This window comes from Centrocercus urophasianus, unplaced genomic scaffold, assembly GCF_019232065.1.
Source record: "Centrocercus urophasianus isolate 14NV4802_14NV808 unplaced genomic scaffold, USGS_Curo_1.0 seq_25, whole genome shotgun sequence".
In the NCBI taxonomy this organism is placed as follows: Eukaryota; Metazoa; Chordata; class Aves; order Galliformes; family Phasianidae; genus Centrocercus; species Centrocercus urophasianus.
Window position 1 is genome coordinate 13,319,620 of NW_024884811.1, and position 20,836 is coordinate 13,340,455.

The window sequence follows — 20,836 nt, forward strand, 5'->3', positions numbered from 1 at the left end:
TGAGCACTTCAAATGTGAGCTGAAAAATACAAAGGAAATGAGGCAATTTGGTTTATTTAAAAATTAGAAAAAATGCAACACCAAAACCTGTGAAAAGTGAATAAAACCCTTTGTTAAGTGTGCTGAGTTTAAAGCTTGCAGTGTGGTTTACAAAATAGAACACAGCTTGGATGTGTGCTTTACACCGTTACAAGAGCTGATTCCTTTCTTTATGTTTTGTTCCTTGGGATCTGGATGGGACATTATAGGGACACATTCAAGGGCCCTTTTCCTTTGTACTCTGTGTAAAACAATTCTGTAGACACCTGTTATTGAGCTGCGTGCATCTCTTCCCCGGTTGTTTTGAATGTGTTCTTCTGTGATTCCCAGATCTTTCAGAGCATTTTTCACTTCTATTTCCTCCTCTTTGAGTGTGTTGATCTCTGATAAATACTTAGGATCCAGTTTAAAAGGCTGTAAAGGTTTTGGGTACTGTATCCCCTGCATCCACTCACTGTTCATAATAAGTTTGACAGAATATCGTTCTGTTGGTACTGGCTGAAGGACTCCTTTTATCAATTTCTGGCAAGCTTCCGAGAGGCAGGGAGGCAAGCTGTACGTCCCTTGAAGAATGCACTTCTTCAGTTTGGCCACTGTATCTGCCCGAAACGGCATGATCCCCGTAATCATGAAGTATAACAATATTCCTAGTGCCCAGATGTCTACATAAATGCCAACATAGTTTTCATCTCGGAAGAGTTCAGGGGCAGCATAAGGAGGAGACCCACAGAAAGTATTTAAAGTTTCATCTCTTTTGCTGATTGTGCTGAATCCGAAGTCTCCCACCTTAACGCAGGTGTTACTGCTGTAGAAAACATTTTCTGCTTTCAAGTCCCGATGAATGATATTATTCTCATGCTATAGAAGAGGAAGAACACTGGGTATTAGCAAGTACTTAAGTGACTACTCTTTATCTTTTATTGATTAATTATACCTAGGAAAGGGAATTATTTATCTTGAACAAAGAAATAAGCTTTGCTATGAAACCGAAGGTTGCAAGTCCATCTTAATTCTCTACTGGTAAGAAAATGACCGAGGGGGAGCGGAAATGCATGTACATATACATGTATGTTTTGAAGGACAGCAACATCTTGTTAGTATTCATTAATGTTAGTTAGGAATTAGTATTTGTGTTAAGCAGATGCGATGGCATTATGGATAATCCTACATGACTGTGTATCTTCCCGTGCTAAGTATTTTGTATTTTTTCAGGATTCAGAGCACTAGTTTTTGAAATGACTACATTTCTGTACCGATGTAACAGAAATATTTTTTTAAGTATGTAAAGCCATTTTTGCATTTGTTCTGAGCATGCAGACTTATGAACTGAAATCTTCTAGTTCATTGATAACATTATGTGAATGTGGTACCAGATAAGAGAACTGTAGCAACTGTCCTAGTTTGTGATCCATATCCTAATATCTAGTATTGGCAAGAGAAGAGGTGTGCACAAAGCTGTGCCTGGTGATATTTTATGTCTTTGCAGGACGTTCAGTATTGTCTTCTACTTTTAGAAATCCGAAGTGAAAAGGCTGCAACATGTACCTTTTATTTTAACCTCAGAAATGAAGGTACTGATGTGCTCTGCTGAGTAGGCATTTAACTATACTGATTAAGTACGGGTTTAGTTTCATCTTTGAAATGACTAGGAAGAGCGAAAGAGTTTGAGCATCTCTGCTGTTACCCTTGTAAGTAAGAGTGCACGTGGAGACACTAGAGAAACCCTGTCATCAATAACAAGCAAGGATCTTTAGTCCTCATGAGGGCTGACAACAGTGAGATGGGATATAAGTGGCCCGATTTTAATAGATTGGCAAAAGTAAAATATTTTTGCAGGAGACTGAGTGTATTAGTAAAGAGGCTGGTGAGATTGGAGGTCTGGTTTTAATGTTAAGAAATACAAATGATCTTTAAGATCCAGTAGATCCTGAATACTTGTCCTGTGGAAAAGATGTTGAAGCTAATTCATTTATAGACATCTGATTGTTCTGTCAAAATACATTAACATGTTTTTCATAAACACAACGTTTTCATAAACGTTGTTTGCAATGCATTTCTAGATGTCTGACCTGGAAATACACTTGCTTGCATCTTCCTGCCTGTTGGAACTGGAGCCGGTTACACGGCGGGAGAGTATGAGCCACCGGAGGGCACTCTGGGCCAACTTTAACTAGTGTTAAGTCAAACGCAGAGCAGATTTCTCATGGCTTTTGTAATGTAGTTGTAAGCAGCTGTGGTTACTAAGCAAGACTCAGAGGAGGTTGTACTGGAAGTGGTTAATTACTCATTTTTGCCTTTATAGAATGCTTTGGGTTCTATGAATTGCATCATTCTAAGTCTAGTTGCAGTTACGAGGGCTAGAAAAGAGGAAGTGACTTGCTAAGTGTTGACATCACCTAAGAAGGAACAGGAATTAACTGTCTTAAGTATTAGTCTCCCACATTCGTTAGTAAGTGAGCTGGATGTCTGCAATACACAACACGTCTCTTCTTGGGACTGCTTTCTTCTAGCAGAAAAGTGAGTGATGCTCTTTTGAAACAGCTGAGGGATGAAATGAAGCTTTACTATCGGATCCATACAAACACAAGTGGTCAGGAGGAACACTGTTACTGAATGGATGGCTCCATTCACCACATGCTCTCAATTCAGTCTCCTCCCCAAACATGTCAACAGAGAGGCAGTAAGTTGAGATGGATGTGAAAGCACTCTTAGGTGTCTTTAAGATGGTATTTCTCAAGCTGGTTTCACTGTTCAAAGGTATGTGCCTGAAATCCTGGTAACAGTAAACTTAATAATTGGAAAAACAAAACACATCCTCAAAATCAGCTGAAGCAGTGAGGAGAAACATGCCCATGGAAGAGCAACTTACCATGTGCTTCACAGCAGAAACAATCTGGGAGAAGATTATTTTGCATTCTGTTTCTATTAGCTTTCCTTCTGTAGTGATTTTAGTGAAGAGTTCCCCTCCTCCTGCATACTCCATTACCAGGTGCAGTTTTGAGAGTGTCTCCACCACTTCATACAGCCTGATGATATTTGGGTGGTGGAGTTTTTCCATGCTTGATATTTCACGAGATAGCAAACGTTGAGTCTTCTGGTCTAATTTTGTCTTGTCCAAAATCTTAATAGCTACTTTCTCTGAAAAGAAAGTACTTTTCCATGTTAATTCAGTAAGTACAAACAGTAATACTATTTCTGTATAATGCATGGTTACATAACTGCAATGATGAATATAAGATAAGCTAGAGAAGCCTACTAAGCCTTGTCATCTTTCACACCCTACTGTCTCCAGCATCCTCCTCACTGCTGATACAGCTAAGGGCTGGCAGAGTATTACAAGTGCTAATCAAATCATGTAACATTTTCCTAGGCTGTCAAGCATGTCAGTATACATCTGATGGCAACAATTATCTCTGTTAGATATCTAACTTGGGCATTATAGCTTTCAAAACAGAAATCTGGCTGTCTGAGTGGAAGCTAGTGTTCCTGCTCTCTGTTGTTGAGAAGGAAATGGGCAAATGAGAGTCTCAGCATTACAAAATCTGGAGGCTGTGCTCCATTCTGAGGATAAGACTGTTCCTGCAAGGCCCCTAAGCCTGAGCTGCAGACCTTTCCCACTTTTCAACCTGATTGTGTGCTCAGGTTTGTTAAAGGAAGTCTGTGCCTTTGTTGTTAGCTCAGTGCTGTGAATTAGTTGCACGCAACAGCCTGGTGCTTACAGATTAATGGAGGCTTGAATATAGGCAGTTTATTCCAGAGCAGGTGGACTAACATGGAGGTAGTGTAAGGACTTTGAAAATAACCCTGCAAGCTTATAGCAGATGTGTTTACATGTATGTGACTTACAGAAATGTTGCCTAATGGCTTATCCCATATCCCCACAAATTCTCAGTTACCAAAATCAGTGTTGCAGAGGTTTGTCTTTCTCAGGATAGCTGTGCCAGTTTTTCCAACGTGTTCATGCATGAGTGGCTCTTGGTACTGCACGGAATACAGGAAAAGTACAATTTTATGTCTGCACCACAGTGGGCCGTGAATTCACACCACAGATTTTATAGCAAGGAAGGAAATAAAACAGCGACATAGAATAAGTTGCAGGGATCATGTAAAACAACTAATCAGTCTTATATGGTCCTGGTAATGCAAAGCTGTGGTTAAGTTCTGCTTGCTTATGTAGCATATTTTCAAGCTAAGGGCCTTGAAATGCTGGTGTACGTATCAATAGGGTAGCTCAAAAAGCTCATTGAGGATTGCTCTTATGGTTCTGTATGAAAACTGGTAGGTCATGGCATTTGTCTTGAATACAGCTGGTATTGGAGGGATTAGTCTGGTTAAAATAGGCTTACAGTGTCTTTGTACAACTTACTAAGACAGCAAAATTAAACTGGAACATGGCAGTTAAAACAACTGTTTATTCTTGGGGAAAAAAAAAATACTTCCACAGATGTCCTAGCAATTCATCATTCTTACCATTTTATTTCTAAGAAAAACTTCATGTTCTAGCAGACAAAGTTAAATTACTAAAAATAAAAGCTGTTACTTTAAAGGAAGCATGACAAGGCCATTATGATTTTACATTTGATAGAAAAACTTTCAAGGTGCTTCCATTTACACTATTATAAAGTTATTTTCCTCAAATTTTGTGTTTCAGTACTCCTGAAGTGTTATTGATGTATATGCATTTATGTCTGTACAGATGAAGAAAACTCCACGTTTGGTATATTTACATTTCTTAGTAATATAAATGCATGAGTTGATTCCCCTACTACAGTGCAGCAGATACTCTGGGGAAGTGAGATTCTGAGAGCTGCTGACTTATCCCTTCCATGCTTCTGCTTTCAAAGTCTGAAATGAGGAGAGAGCAGACTTCCCTGCTTTTTGCTGCCTACTGAGGCTGTTAGGAATGATTGCACCTACTGCACAGTACAGACACCTGGCGTGGTGAATCAGAAGGGAATGAGCTCCCTTGAATGTTTAATGGGAATGTTTAATGGGAACAGCACGTGGCAGATCCTGGCAGAGCTCTGACTGCTGACCTAGAGGTGAAAGACTGTAAAACCCTTGTCACGTTGGTAGTACATTGACCCCCTGAACCAAGAATAAAGAGTGCTAGCTCGGGGGAGATTTGCACAGCTAGATGTTTAGATGCTACAGAGAAAACAATTCTCGCAATCTTAGCTATGTAATTGCATTGTTATGTCCTGATTGATAAAAGTTGGGAGCATTTGGACTTTAAACAAGCAAAACAACAACAACAAAAAAGCAACTTGTAGGAGAAATAGAGTCACAGCATGTCTTAGGCTGGAAGGGACCTTAAAGTTCATCTGTTCCCATACCTCTGCTATGCCTACTTTCTCAATAAAATTTTAAAAGGAAAGCAAACAAACACACAAAAAGGGTTTAGAACTGAAAGGCCGGATCTTATTCATACAGTACCACGTACCAGGACCAAGCTCATTAAAATTTGCATTTCTGCAGTTGTATGTGCATGCAGTACACAGAAAACCAGCTGACCTACAGTATAAGAAAAGGCCTTTGTTTCCTTTCAAAACTGTTTCAGAAAAGAAAAAAAAAAAAGAGCCCAGTTTCTAAACACTGTATTTCCCTTGTATGGCAGCAGTTCTAAATAGGTCATTTTCATCAAGAAATTTATTCACCAAAATATTGAAATTAATTATGAAAAAGATTTTGACTGACCATATGTTGAGGTTTGAAAAATGCTATCTGAAGTCATAGTGAATAAGAAAAGTTAATAAATGGTTGAGAAATTATTTCAGGAAAAAGTAGCACATGCTATATTGGCAAAAGGAAATAAAATCAAAGCCAAGCTGGGGCAGTGCATCTGAATAACCCAGTACACATCACACCACCTGAGATTTTCCTGCAACTGCTGAACAACCAACGTTCTCTTTGTGAGAGAAGCAGGGTTCTTCATCCACTTTGATACTACTGTTTTTATTGCCCTTATCAGCTTCTTGCAAACCATTTTTGGGTGTTCTGCTGCAACAGAGCACGAGGGCTAGAGAACAGCACACACCTGATTACAGAATCGTTACAGGAACTGGTCATGGTGAAGAACGAAATTGTTTCCTTCTTCAAGTAGGGTGAGATGTCAGCAGAAAGACAATGCTTAGAACCTACAACAACAACTGAAGAGATGAATATATGCAAGGTATACACGTACCTTCCCCTGCCCCAAGGAAGGACTTTTTATCTGCACCTCTGCCAAGAGGAGACTTATTAGCTCTGTGCAGGTACATCAGCTCATTAACAACACAGCAATGAACATACACTGGAAGGAGACTCCTCTTTGGAAGGGTGCGTGTATGTGTGCATGCGTATGTAGGGGAAGTGCACCCACACTTGTTCCTCTCCTCCATCCCAAATGCATACTTTATGATGCCAGACAAAGTCACAAGCAGAAACAAGTAAGACAATGCTTTCCCCTTAGCCTTCCTTCTTCGTGACAGTTGCAAAATTAGCATCAGAAAATTACCCAATGAAAATTTTAATCCCCAATGACAAAAAAATAATTTTAGAGATTTTTGGTGAAAAAGAAGATTTTCAAGGAAAAAAAAAAGCCTGTTTTTATATTTAATTTGTTCAAATTTACTGTACTTGCTGACGTCCAAAAGTGTTCAATCAATCAGCTCTATGCAAATGCTAAAGCAACCTGTCTCCTAGGGAAATTCAACATGTAAAAGCTCATCTGGCTCAAATTTATCTTCCCATCAGCATTCCTCTTGTTCCCAATATGGGAGCAGCATTTCTGCCAATGATAAACAGAAGACAGTTCTCTGTGAAAGGAAAAATATCACTCTGCAGAAAAAGAAACAACTTGCTGTAGGCCAAGGAGAACAGGGTTTCCAGAAGCAAGGAAGCAGAAAAAACGAACCCAGACAGACAAACCCATAGGCTAAGACAGACTTCAGTTTTGGGGAAAAAAAAAAAAACAAACACCAAAACAAACAGCACAGAAACAGAAGAACAGACAATACCACCAATTCTTCACTTCCCAGTGTAAAAACTGTAACTGGGCTCAACATGAGCTTTCAGATCTCTGCAGTGTGGGCTGAAGGAGGTGGTCAGCAAAAATAGCAGCAGATAGCAGAGAATGAAAGTTTGGGGGAGAACCTAGTCTTCCCACCTTTCAGATGGTGAAAGGAATGAGAATTGATTGAATTATAAAGGAAAGACGAGAGAAAAACTGAAGATGGTAATGTGCAAAGGCAAGTGCAAAAGTAGCTATCCCCAAGGGGAAATCAAGCAGTTTTTGTTTTGGTCAAAGACAGCAGAAGAAACAGGGTAGACGAAAGCAAGTTCATAGTTACACCTGTAACCAAAGTGTTTGCTGCAGTTATCTAGCTTTTCTAGCTCTCCATACAAGCAGTATATGCAGTGTGTTTCTGTACTTACCCTCTACCCAGGTTTGGCTGTACCAACGCTTGTTTTCCTGCATCTGCTCAGCCTATACTTGTATTCCCTGTCCCAGCTTTTTACCTTAACGAACCACCTGCATAACACAACGTCAAATTTCTCATCAAAATTACTAAAATTAGCCATTAAGCAAAGGAAGCTTTGCTCCCTCCAGCTGTGGCAGGTCCATGCCAAGCTAGGCAGCCCTGGAAGTTTAGCACCCGCAAGCCTGCAGCCTCTGCGCTGGGCATGGGAGACAGCAGGTGGACTGTTTGTGGCACTGTCTTTCAAAGTGTGGCTAGTCATGAGCTGCAGGGTGAGACATGCCACCCAAATGAAGTGTTTCTGGCTGCTTGTCACGGCTGAAGGCTACCTCTAACCTAAGCATTTATCTTTGTACTTGCTTACAGGTTCACACAACGAAAAAAGCACATACAACTGGTATGTGTATTGAAGGTTTCGGCAGCATTTTTCTTATCAAAGAGGTCAGTTTATGTGTACACAGAACGAGGGCGATCAGAAACCAGGTGACCCACACAGCAGTGCCTACCTCTGGTAAGAGAATGAATTCCAAGTTTCACTTGTGAGAAATTCCCACTTCCTATTTCTCCTCTGACTCGGTAGAAGCCAATTCTCTTTCCCAGGGTTAATTCTTTCACCATTTTTTCATTGTGGGACATATCCTGCATTAGTTTCTCAAATGGGGTCAGCCTCTGCTGCCTGCCCTCTTCATCTCCTCCACAGCACTCCTCACGCCCATAGTCTTCTCCACTGTCCTCACGATTCCACCTGGCATAGCGATGCTTTCCAAGACCTCCTCCATTCACAAATCCTGTTGTCATAGTCTGTAGGTAATCACGGCTCCATTGAACAAAATGTCCCAACAAGGAGTTTAATGAAGTGAAATATTCCTCTGCTAATATGCAATCCTGCACGTAACAGACACCGTGCAAACAGCAACAAAACAGCTTAGTGAAGAAGTCCACATACCAGTTTGGAATTCACCTCAAAAGTTGTATCTACACATTGCAGTTCTGTCCAAATTTGGAGATGGAATTTGGTTCTATTTTTGTCCATTTCTCACTGACAGATTTAGTGTGTCAGGATGCTCATCTGCAAGGTAAAAGAGGCTCTGCAGTTCAAACAGCAGGCTTTATGCAGAAAAACAGTGCGTTGCTCACATTCTATGTAGTACATTTGAAACAAATGCAGAATATTTGACACAAATTTTCAGGGTCTAGCTAGCTGCTTTGAAAACTGGCTTGATAGGAAAAAATCAGACAAGTAGCTGATTACCTACTCTGCATAAATTCAGATGTTTCCAGTTCATTTTGAGTAGCTGACCTTAAGAACGTGGGTCCTGATTCTGGTACCAGTCCAAAAGCTGAACACAGGGTTTTTCTCTGATTCATTCCTCAGCCTGGGAGCTTGTCACTGTACCTTGGAAGTGACCGCCTCGAAGCCTTGCTGTAAATAGTCTGTTGCCCCTCTGTTTCCTTCCCGTTGCTGCTTTAACAAAGCAACTGATCCTGGAAGATGACAGGAAAAGCATGATCTGTGCACCAGCCAAAAGAAACGCAGCGCCTCCGTATCACTGAAGTCACATGGCAGGACAATGCAGGATTAAGTAACTGCAATGTCACTTTAACCCGCCTTTATTTAGATGAGCTTTCTTTAACGCCTTGAGCCTTCTCAAATTTTTGCCAGACGCATGGTGTGCCTAAGCAGACAGATGAAGAAAGTCATTAAAACCATTATGTAACAGCCAAGCACTTCACTTAGAGACAGCACACCGGGCATCATTTTACCAGTTTAACTCAATTTGTTTGGCAGCATGTGGAAAGAAGTCCTTACTCTGAGTACATAACTAATGACTTATCATTAAAACAGTACATTGTGTGACAGTGGCCTCTAAACTCCAGCAACCCCACTAAGAGGAAGAGGAGAGCCTGAGGGCACCACAGCTGCTCTTCCTGCTCAGAGCACATGCTGCATGGTCACCATCCCCTCTGCTCTGCTCACTGGGCTGCCCCATGGGCCATGCCTTCAGCCCTAGCACTGCTGCAACTGCAGCCAGGCAGCAAGTGCCTGTTCTGTAATGTGCCTTTGAACTCCTCTTACTCCCTTACGGAGATTTTACTCCTGTTTGAGCTCTGCTATCACACAGCTGTGCAGGAAGAGGCCATTCTTGTGTCTGATAGAAAACTGTATGATATAACCAAATCAATCTTGGATCTGGAATGCTGTCAAATCACGAGAAACAATGAATGAAAAGAAGTGGAAAGTAAACAACTTGTAAACACTGCCCAAACTCTAAGACAGAGTATTCAAATATGTTTCATTGTGTTCTGTGGATGTAAGAGTCAGCCCCCTGACAAACACTGCATGTTTGCAACCATCCCTGGCTAAAGCCTGAAACTGTAAATGAAGGAAAGACTGAGTGGAAACGGAGCAAAGCCTGTGGGATCTGCCCGTCAGCCTATCCTGAGGAGCACTGCATGCTGCCTCTGTCTCCATTTTTTGATACCAGGGAAGAAATACTTAGGATGTGGAGTATCCTCAGCAAAAATACAAGGTAAACAAACAAGCAAGATCCACATAAACCTAAACTCCCATTCTGTATTTGCTCTCCTCCATTCGTGGAAAGAACAATTTCTTGCAGGACTGCATGAATTCTGGCCCATAGTTGTTTTCTAATTTAACCTGTCTCACTTAGTGATTTTAAGAATGTTTTAGGTAATAAAAAAAATGTTAACATGAACATCAACTATGTTGCACAGTTTTAATGGCGGACAATGCTGTCAGAGCAAGGTTTTGGAAATCTCTAGTCTAGTGAGTACTACAATGACTGGAATACTGAGAACAGCTGGAAAAGGGCACTTGGGGTAGCTGGGTCTCACAGTTGTCAGCCTGTTCAGCATTAAAGCCACACAGCTAAAGACCACTTTCGTGCAAAAAAAACCAGGACCTTGCAATTAAACGGTTGAAGTCTCAAGAAGGATTTCTATCAAACAGACCTATACAGTTGCCCGATGATTACTTTTGGTAAAGGCAAACAGAAGGCTGTGGTTCAATACCACAGTGACAGAAACACCACATGGCAATGCCAGGGCCTTGCAAACATGCTATAGGGTCAAAGGCAAAACTGCATTAGGGCATTAGCACACAGCTCTTCCTGATTCTGCTCCTGCCAAGTGCTTACTGAGACCCAACTTCTCCTTTTAGAGCATTAGATTTTAAACCATTAATCTGCCAGCCAAGCTTCCCGCGACTTGTCAGCCAGGCAATCTGCTGGTCTGTGGCCAACTGGCTAGGTTTCCCCCATCTTTTAAGATGAGCTATTTCAGTATTCTTAGCAGAAAACATACCATCTATTTCTGGCCTAAGTTCCTTCCTGTAACCTAAATCAGTAAAATCCACCCTGATAGCATCTAAAAGAGCACTGTCTGTAAAAGCACTAATTCCAAGCGAGAAGGAAGAAAATATGAAATCAGGACTCATCCAAATATGATGGAGACAATATCCATATGTATCTATTTGTTTCCAGTATGGCTGACTATTGATATAAAAAAACCTCAGGAGAATGTTTTGGCCAAATTATTACTTTCTATAACAAAATAATCATGCAAAATTACTAAATAAATAAACACAACAAGAAGAAATACAAGACAGAGTGAACAGACATAAGACATTTAAGATACATCCCAGCCCACCACTGCTCTTGTTTGACCTTGCTGTTCATGTATTTCCAGGTACTGATGTTCTAGTCCTATTCTAGGAAGTGCTAAATGCCCTCAGGCTCTCGCTGAAGGCTCACTTTAAACCCTGCATTGTAAACCTGAGGAAATTTGTAACAAAAGGTAAAAGAAGGAAACAAACAACAGAAAGGCGATGACTGGATATGTAGACTTTGGTTCCTGAAGTCCCTGCCTGGCAGGTAAATGAAAGTGACCTGGTCTCAAGGACCTGTGGTAAAACACTAAAAAGTAAGAGCAGCTAGAACACAGCTACCAGCACAGTTCTTTGCAGCCTGTTCTCTTTTTCTAAGCCTGTCCCTTAGAGAAGCAAGAAAAATTCTGTTTGCAGACATAAACTGCTGCAGTTCCTGTTTGAATGAATGTGAAAGAAGTCGCATGGTATAGTCTCCTGCTGCTCAAATCCTCAGAGTATCAGTCTGTTCTTTATATACAGATGACACTGAATATTGCAGTAAATTCAGCAGGGCTCCCTTTTCAGCCCCACCACTGTGAGCTCTGAAGGGAGTGAGATGCTTCCTTAGGGCAGGGGATTAGCTCGGTTTGCTTGACTTCTCCTGAAGAGCAGCTTGTCTCTATCCTGCTACATGTGATGCAAGCCAACTCTGGAACTGAACAAGATTTAAAGTAGCAGGGCTTTTTTAAGTCAATGATATGAAAATATTGATCCCTCTGTATTAGAGCTTTGAAAGTTATGTCAAGAAAATACCAGCAATCCAATACATTCTTATGTTTTGAAGACCCTTCATAAAAGAGGGAGAGCCCACTAGGACAATCAAGAGCTGTATTACAGACCCAACACCACATAACAGGCCTCCTGTGGAGCCAGACAGCATGTTTGTTTGCACGAGGAATGCCATGGTCCAGTTCCGTGCTTTTGCTAAGTAATGTTTGGTCAGTGCGTGGCTATTGTGGCCAAAGGAAATCAAAGTTTGTTCAAGGCTTGACCAAAGCACTTTTTTTTTTTTTTTTAATTTGAATAAGCAGCACTCTCAGTGTTATTTCTGTGAGCGCCAGAGAGCAGAGCTTCAGAACATGCAATACAGCACAGTTACAGACTGAACATTCCCAGCTCCCAGGTGAAAAGAAATACCAACAATGCTCAGTGCTGATGGTGAAGAGCCTCCAGAAACAACTGGCTTTTTCTGCCTGGGCTCACATGCCATCAGTTTCAGTACATCCCAGAATTACTACTGCTCCTCCTGAGCACAACACTCAGTTTGCCACTTATTGTTCAATCAAAACCAGACCAGGGCAGCTTATTTTTCAACCTTATGAACACACCTGCCTAAGGCTCTGCTGGTTTACCAGCTTGGCAGATTAACATGCACAGCAGCCCTGGGTAAGGCAATATAAAATAATTCTGTAAACACTTATAAAAATATAAAGTACACTGCACATGTGTTGCAACAGGCTGAAACAAGAGCAACTTATGTTGAAATGGGAGATACGTCCTTTGCAGCAGAATGTGCAGCTCTACTCACTTTTTTACTTCATGTGATATCTATACCAGAGTATTTTAAGATGATGACTGCAGCGTGAATTGCAGTGAGTTCCTTCCCTCATTTAGCATGTTCTAGGCTGTGAGAAGACACAAACATACCAAGGACCAAACGATTACATTGAAGCAGACCCTCCAACAGTGTGGAGAAGTTCCAGCAGCTCCCAGGGCTGGCACACAGCACACAGCACACAGCCCTCAGCAAACAGCACACAGCACACAGCACACGGCACACGGCACACAGCACTCAGCAAACAGCACACGGCACACGGCACCACACGGCACACAGCACAGCACACGGCACACAGCACTCAGCACACAGCACACAGCACTCAGCACACAGCACACAGCACTCAGCACTCAGCACTCAGCACACAGCACACAGCACTCAGCAGAGAGCCACCAGAGCCACCGCTGCAAAGTACACAGCACATTCGCCACAACCTGCTGCCCTCTGTGCTCATCTCAGACACAACACAGATACAAGACTACCTCCAAGATGGGAAAGGGAAAGAAAAATTAACGAGTTAAAGAGTGTGGATTATTATTTTTACTGTTGCATACTGACAAATGAAACGGAACACTAACACCTTCAGTGTTCTTCCCAGCAAAACACAGCGCAGTGGCCACAGAACCAAGAAAGCATGCAGGAAAAGGTAACAAAAAGTGGGACTGCACCGACTCCTTTGCCACAACAAAGTCCTCTTCAACATGGTGACACCAAACCAAGCAAATTAGAAATCCTGCTGCCAGAAGGAAAAATTGAGAAAGTACCCCCAGGAACACATCAACTCTACCCCACTTATTTTTTTCCCCTTAATTGTTACAAAGACGAGAAGACGGTGCACTTTGCACTTAGGAAATTAACAAACCTGAGCCCTGCATACCTAAAGCAGGGTGCTTGGGGTTGGGGGATGCTGAGTGCCAGCCCTTATGCATTACTTGGTATTTCTGCAAAAAGACAGAGTGGTGAAACCCAACTCGGTCGATACTGCTGTGCTCTGATCTGGCACTACTGTACCAGCTACAAACACTGCAAAACGCTTTTGTCCAAGCAGCAAAAAAGGACAAAAAACAAAAAAGGGACAGAAAAAGTACACCCAGGTGATAATTCCTTGGACACAGAAGCTCATTGGCAGAACAAAATTTGAAAACACTTTACCATTTTATCAGTGTCTTCAGTTAACATTTCCAAACACAGGACTCAGACCAACACTGCCGCACATCCAAGACATAGGCAGCTGCCTCAGCATGACCTCATGCAGAGCTGGAGGCCCTTGGGGGATTCAGACCACCCAGAATCAAAAAGGCATTGTGCAGTGCAGCCTGAGCATTAGAACAGAGTCTCTCTGGTCCTTGTTACTAATGAGCACTGCTATGAAAGGATCATGGTGTACTGGCCCTGCTCAGAGGGGCTCTCAGCCCCACGGAGGAAAACACAGCGCGTGTGGGAATGTGTTTGTCAAGGATGGCCAGCACTGCAGTAAGCAAAGAATTTCTGAGAAAGGAATCCTGGCTCTGTTTCTGACTGAGATACAGGATGTACCAGTTGAGATACTGAGATACACCAGTTGTGGTGATGAGCAAGCATATCTTTTCAATTCCCATGAGGCTTGATTTTATGAAATGAAATGTTTCAGAACAACACCAACATCTGTTCTTATACCATAAGTCTATTCCATACACACATCCTGTCCTGTAGGCAGAGATGCCCACAGGCCCTGCGTGCTCCGTGGCCTCTCTCCTTCAGAGGAACTTCCCGTTTCCCCCATGGCCTCTCACCCTGTACGCACACTGTGCTGGTCGGATGCCCCCTGAGCTCATCAGAAAGACTGAAAACCTCATCTTTTGGGTTCGCTCCACACTCCTGGGATGAACCCTGAAAGAAAAACAGATGTCTCCTTGGCAGAAACCTATCTCTCTCAAGGATCCTACTAACCAGCCTGCTTACAGACCCACCCAGAAGATCTCACCATGACCCCTACTGCCACTGGCTGTGCAGCAGTGCCACAGGGTGGCTGGCTGTGAGCCACTGAGCCGCTGCCATCAGGTAGGCCCTGCAGGACTGCATCCACGCCTATGCTATGTCTGCATCGCAGTGGCAGCAGGGCTCCATCATGGGGTGCTGCAGTACCGGGTGGTGCACACTCACCTTTCCATCTTCCATGCATTACCGTCATGGGCCAGAAAGAGTTCTCACAGCTGGTGGCGAGGCAGAGAGCCCACAGGTGTGCCCTGGTCCCAGCCACTGACTGCACCAAGCCCAAAGCCCACCGGCTGCCTGTGCCACACTGATCAGAAAGCACACGCACAGCAATCGGCGTCATACGAACTGCACTGAGCTAATTCAATAAGACTTGTGAAGTAGAAAATAAAGCACGGGGAAAAATCTCTTTTATCCTTTTGAAGCACTGCATGATAAAAGCCAGAGACAGAATTAATTAATCTTTGAGTTGTCAATAAACTTGCATAAAAAGCAAAGACAAAAAGCAATGCATGTGTAGAACCCATTGATTTCCCAGGTCTTTGAAACACATGGGAAGAACTAATTTGAAATCTGACTGTACTTTGAAATAAAACTTAAGTTGGTCAGTCTCTTTTTCTTCCTGCCCTGATGTGCGATGCAAATTGGTTGATTGGTCATGGAAATGTTCTTCCAAGAGAAAAACAGCTTCAATTAAACATGCTCTCTGTGGCAACTGATGCAACAAAAGTCTTTATTCGGCTTATAAAACGCAGGGCAAGATTTGCATCTAACCCAATTACATCATTAAAAATGAATTTGACTTATAAGCTTTCAGTGAAAAAATATATATTTGGAAAAAGAAAAGGATAGCAACACAAGCCAATTATTTGAGTGTCACTCAGATTACTGTGGAAATCAGCCTTTATTTATTTCAATAAAATTATGGCATATTCAAGCAGATAGACACTGCTAAGCAGACAGCCTGAAATAGAGTTGCACTACAGCAAGTTGCAGAAGGAGAAACATAGAATGTGCTTCCATATGGAGGAAAACAGGTAATGCTCTATTCTGTGTTACCTACCATAGTTGTCTTCCATGATGTCCTCTGCACATATCAGATGGCCTCTTTAAATACAAATAACTCTGGCTGCCTCTTCTAAAGTAATCAATCTTACTTGCTTCAAGATGTGCCCACTTCTCAAAAATACTGAGCAGAAGATTAAGCGTTCAGAGGGTACATTATAAATGACTGGGCAGAAGATATGTTCCATGGAACTATTTGGACAGATAGAAATTCTTTGCTGACAATTCCACATTTTGGAGTAGTGTCTGAGATAGTCAGGGCATGTGACTAAGTTGGCATTAGTAGGCCATTGCACTACTGAGCCTGACTGCAGGAAGGTGTAGATGTATACATGCAGTACTCATACAGAGCACTGAGGAGAAGCAGGTCTCTGTCACAAAGATTATCTGCTGTTTTATCAATACTGAGGAACCTGAGAGTATCTTCACAACTACTCTGTCACTGGCAGTTTTAAATGTCTCAAAGTAATGGTAGGACTGAGAACACTTAGCAGATTTGGAGATAAGAGAAATCTATCATGGAAGATGCATATTTGTACTTTTTGAATCATTAATGATTAGATTCAAAATTTTCAGAACTTTGATACACACAAGCTCCAGCTAGCTCCTGTGAACTGCTTAATGCATAATTGTACTCTGCCATGGTGAGGCCACACCGGTGAATATTGTGCTCAGCTTTCAGTTTTGGGCCCTTAACTACAAGAAGGACATTCCTGGAGTGTATCCAGAGAAAGGAAACAAAGCTGGTGAGGGGTCTGCAGCACAAGTCTTGTAAGGAGCAGCTGAGGGAGCTGGGATTGTTTAGTCTGGAAAAGAGGAGGCTCAGGGGAAACTTTATTTCTCTCTACAACTACCTGAAGGGAGGTCATGGCAAGTTGGGTGTTGGCCTCTTCTCCCCTGTAGCTAGCAATAGGACTGAAGGGAATGGTCTCAAGCTGAGCCAGAGGAGATCCAGGTTGGATGTTAGGAAAAATTTATTGTCCGAGAGAGTGGTCAGGCGCTGGAACGGGCTGCCTGGGAAGGTGGTGGAGTCACCTTCCCTGGAGGAGTTCAAGAAACATTTGCATTTGTTGTACTGAGGGACGTGGCTTAGTGGGGAAATGTTGGTGGTAGGTGGACTGTGGGACTGGATGATCTTGGAGGTCTTTTCCAACCTTGGTGATTCTATGATTCTCTGATTCAAAGCATTGGAGACTCAGCAAGAAGCTTAGCAGTATGTGGTTTGATCTTGCTTCAGGTCTTAGCTACTAACCTCTAAGCATAAAAAATAAAACACTGCCTGTTAGAGATCCTCTTGTACAGAAGTGAAAATTAAATTGAAATCAGGGTGGTTGTTTTTAAACTGGATCTAGAAAACCATTCTCAATCCAGTCAGCAAAGCTCAAGAGCAGCCACCTCCAAGTGACCTGCTCTCTCAGCTGCAGCTGCCAAGATGCACATGAAGAATCTTAGGTAAGGGATTGGATTGGAAAGGATCTCAAAGACCATCTAGTTACAACCCCCTTGGATGGAACACAACTCTAGATTTTATTATTTTGCAGCCTCGGTTTCCGTGTTGCAACTAAATGTCTAGACATGCATACATGCACACACTAAAATAAGCTCTTTTGTTTTGGTTCTGCTTTTAAGCTTGTCTAGTTTTTTGAGTTCTGAAAAGTCTATATTGTCTCTTGAAGCAACATTACATAAACCAGCAGTGCATGCAGAGGAGTGTGTACCCACACCTTGAGGTACCTGCCCCGTCCTGCTGGGGGAGTGGGAGAGAAGCTGGGGCCTCAGGGCAGGCCTCTCCATCCGGGAAGAGGCAGAAGAGGACCTCCTCAGATGTCCTAGCAATCCACAGCTTTCCATTGAACCCGTCAGAGCCACATGAAAAAGTTTCTACATTTCAAATCCCCAAGACTGCGTGACATTGCACACTTCGTTTAACAGACAAAACTTTTCTGACTTGAGTTAAATAACATTAATGTTAATGAACTTGGTTATATTTAATTTAATTACGTAATCTTATTGAGATTAGTTGCATACCTATGTTGTGACACAGATTATTATTATTTTTGTCAAAATGAAAACCTACATAGAATGGGTTCATAGACAAGAAAAGGCAGCTGCCTGAGTGCAACCCAATGAAAGGGGGCAAAAACCCTCTGGTTTTGTTTTGCATTGTAAAGGGAGAAAAACAACAGAAAAAAAAGCAGTGGAACTAGCTACTAGAATTTTTGAAAAAAGATGAAAGAAAATACACAAATTCAAGCTATTACAGGAGTCTGCTACTTCAACAGTGCTGACTGATTGAGCAGAACAGAGGTTTTTTTTCTTTTATCATTTTAATTAAACTAGGAAATAAATGAAGTCTATCAGATTTCTCTATCATGAGTTTTGTCAAGACACTTAGGAATGAAAATGTTTAAGTGATATATATATATGCATGGAATTATATATTCACAGGAATACATACCGAGCAAAAAAACCCCTGAATTTAAAATCTTAATTATACTTTGCAATAACAGAGAACTGTATTTTCAGCCAACACAGGACTGTGAGCTGGTTTCCAGATCCAAGGTTATAACTGGATCAAACATTAAGAGTCCAAAACCCTTCAGGAAGCAGAAACTCCTGGATTTGGATTACACATCACCTACTGAGTCTTGAAGGGATATATTGGGAGCACTTGTCCAGTGGGCTGCTCAGGGTAGACAAAACACAAAGCTAATCTGCTTGACAGCGTATGACATGTCAGTAGTCAACTCTGTTTTCAGCCAGAACTGCTTTTCTTTTTCTTTGCTTGCTAGTGTAAACATCAACAAAATATTCTGTCTGCCGCAAAGTTTTGACTTGGACTGAACCCTCATCAACAATATTTACTTTTCTGTCTCTTCAAGGCAGCAGTATTTCTCAGTGCCACAACACTAGTGCAGAGAAAAGAAAATGCACACCTCTTGCATCGTCTCATAAAATTAGCCCTTAAACCCAGCTAATCACACCACTTAATCTGGTGACAACACAGAGCTCAACAGAATGGCAAACAGATTATTCTCATAACCACTCAGTCACAGGCCAGGCATGAGCAAACATTTCTCACTGCTATTTACTGGTTCTAGAAAGAACTTTGTTCATTTTTTGTCATAAATTCTTCAAACCACCAGCGCCATTAAGGTAAAAGGCAAAGACACGGCCATTTATCACCATCACCATGGCAGTACTGGACACCAGAAGGGACCACCGTGCTGAAAATCTGCTCTGGTCTCAGAGCCAGCACCAAGCCCAAATCTTGTCCTCCTGTATTCTGCACAGAGAGCTTCAGAATTTTGGTTGGATGTGCTATAGACTTAGATGCATATATATTTTCCAAACACCATTAAATACATAGTCACCAACGTGGAGGTGTTCAAGAGATGTGCAGATGTGCTACTTAGGGACACGGTTTAGTGGGCAGTATTGGTTGTAGGTGGACAGTTGGACTGGACGAACCTGGAGGTCTTTTCCAGCCTTACTGATTCTGTGATTCTATAATTGGAAGTTCTGTAGCACTATTAAAACAGACTCAAAACATCTATACTGGGACTTCTAACATGGTCAAATAAAGCTGAGCTCTTTTCCTTCAGCCTGTACGAGTATTTAAGTTCCAGCAGTTTTCTTTCAATGATCATTTTAGAGTGGCTTAGATTTTTTCTTCTTGCTTATGAAATACCAACTGAAGGAAGACAGGAAAATAATGTAAATAGAGACATGTTTTCATTCTTCCTCAAACAATGTCACCAGGTGTTCGCATATCAAGATTCATATTAAATATACATTTATTTTGAGCATGTCCATATGTATTCTATAATGAAACACATTTGCCAGTCCCTGAATTAGCACAACATAATGCTTTACACAAAAGAAAGCTACAGCAGCAGAGAAAAAACGTGCCATGAAATATAAACAGAATTGAGAGTTCATATCAGATTTAAAATTCAGGAGGCTTTGGCAAACATCACATGTTCAAAGCACTGAAATCCCATGCACAGTTCATGTTTTATTTGCTGCTGAGAGGACAGCAGAGAGCAGTGTTAAAAATGAGCTCCCAGTGCAAAAGCTGACTAACTCAGGGAATCTTCATATAGGACTTGTGGAGGATCAAATCTCTGCAGGACTAATGTTGCATCTGATCACTGTGTCAGTATTTACCCACTAAAGCTCGTAGAAAAAGATTTTGATATGAACAAGGAATTGGTTGTCATTTTCACATTGCAGCAGCCAGAAACCAGGCTCTTCTGCAGCACCATTCTGTGTGGATGGGTGCTGACAGACTGCCAGTCACACAGCCAGACAGACTGCCACCAAGCACAGATGCAGTCACAGAGTTCTTTCTGCAAAATTAGCACTGATTTTCACAGCATTTCTCCTTACATTTGCAGATAACTGAACTTGTCTCTAATTGTGTCCTGAATGGTAACAGAAAAAAGACAGAAGAAAGCCTCTTCCACTGTGTGGACAAACACATTAGAGAAACGCACGTTCCCCACTGCGGAAATGGGCAACAGTGAAACAAAGCTATACAGGCCAGCCACAAGTGTGGGGCGTCAGGGGTTCTGGCTCACTTTTCCCTCTTCCACAGCTTTGAATGCAGTGTTTCCATCCGACACCCTCTGGCCCAAATCGTACCACACTTTGTGACATACCTGTCATGCTGACACTGGCAGCCATGAGTGTGCAAGCCCACAGGTTCAGGAAAGCCGCATGAGAGCCAGGGCCTGCTGACATTCCCCTTCCCACACTGGCTCTGACCACAGCTGCTGACACTCGGCTTTCCACCACTGGCAGGATCAGTGCCAGCTGCTCACTGGCCTGAAGAGGACGAAGGATGGAGAGCATGTCAGAGAGAGCTGCTCCCACTTCACACGTGACTCTGCGAAGCCAACAGTCACAGAGCTTTCCAGTTAAACACTGCTGCTTCAGTCGGCAGCACAGCATTTCTGAATTCATTCCAAGTATTCAAACAGCCAAGCAAATACCTTTATTGACATAGTTCTCAGCTTAGATTGAGCAAGAGGGAAAGGAGCCAACAAAAAAACAAAACAAGGACACTGCCAA

The 20,836-nt window shown here is 42.1% G+C and overlaps 1 protein-coding gene across 9 annotated transcripts; it reads right to left on the minus strand.

Moving 5' to 3' along the window:
• Positions 1-34: 34 nt before the first annotated feature.
• On the minus strand, positions 35-20,623 carry NIM1K (NIM1 serine/threonine protein kinase). Of its 9 annotated transcripts, none has more exons than XM_042825570.1 (5): positions 20,425-20,623; positions 8,800-9,175; positions 8,006-8,568; positions 2,909-3,177; positions 35-897 (listed from the first exon to the last, which is right to left on the minus strand). In XM_042825570.1, the coding sequence occupies exons 3-5, from the start codon at positions 8,295-8,297 to the stop codon at positions 148-150; spliced, it is 1,311 nt and encodes a 436-aa protein (XP_042681504.1). In that variant the 5' UTR covers positions 8,298-8,568; positions 8,800-9,175; positions 20,425-20,623; the 3' UTR covers positions 35-147. The 9 variants fall into 9 exon arrangements, with proteins under 9 accessions (XP_042681504.1, XP_042681511.1, XP_042681508.1 ...); XM_042825577.1 differs by lacking the exons at positions 8,800-9,175; positions 20,425-20,623 and adding exons at positions 3,936-4,020; positions 6,077-6,176 and having other exon boundaries at positions 8,006-8,092; XM_042825574.1 differs by lacking the exons at positions 8,800-9,175; positions 20,425-20,623 and adding exons at positions 3,936-4,020; positions 6,077-7,552 and having other exon boundaries at positions 8,006-8,092.
• Between the last annotated feature and the right edge of the window lie 213 nt (positions 20,624-20,836).

Bases quoted from the DNA above. Each gene is read 5' to 3' on its own strand.
- NIM1K (XM_042825572.1), bottom strand. From the start codon at position 8,297: ATGACAACAGGATTTGTGAATGGAGGAGGTCTTGGAAAGCATCGCTAT. The intron at 3,178-8,005 runs GTAGGCACTGCT...CTTTCTTTTCAG, and splicing joins AATTCATTCTCTTACCAGAG to AGAAAGTAGCTATTAAGATT. The intron at 898-2,908 runs GTAAGTTGCTCT...CCTCTTCTATAG, and splicing joins TTTCTGCTGTGAAGCACATG to CATGAGAATAATATCATTCA.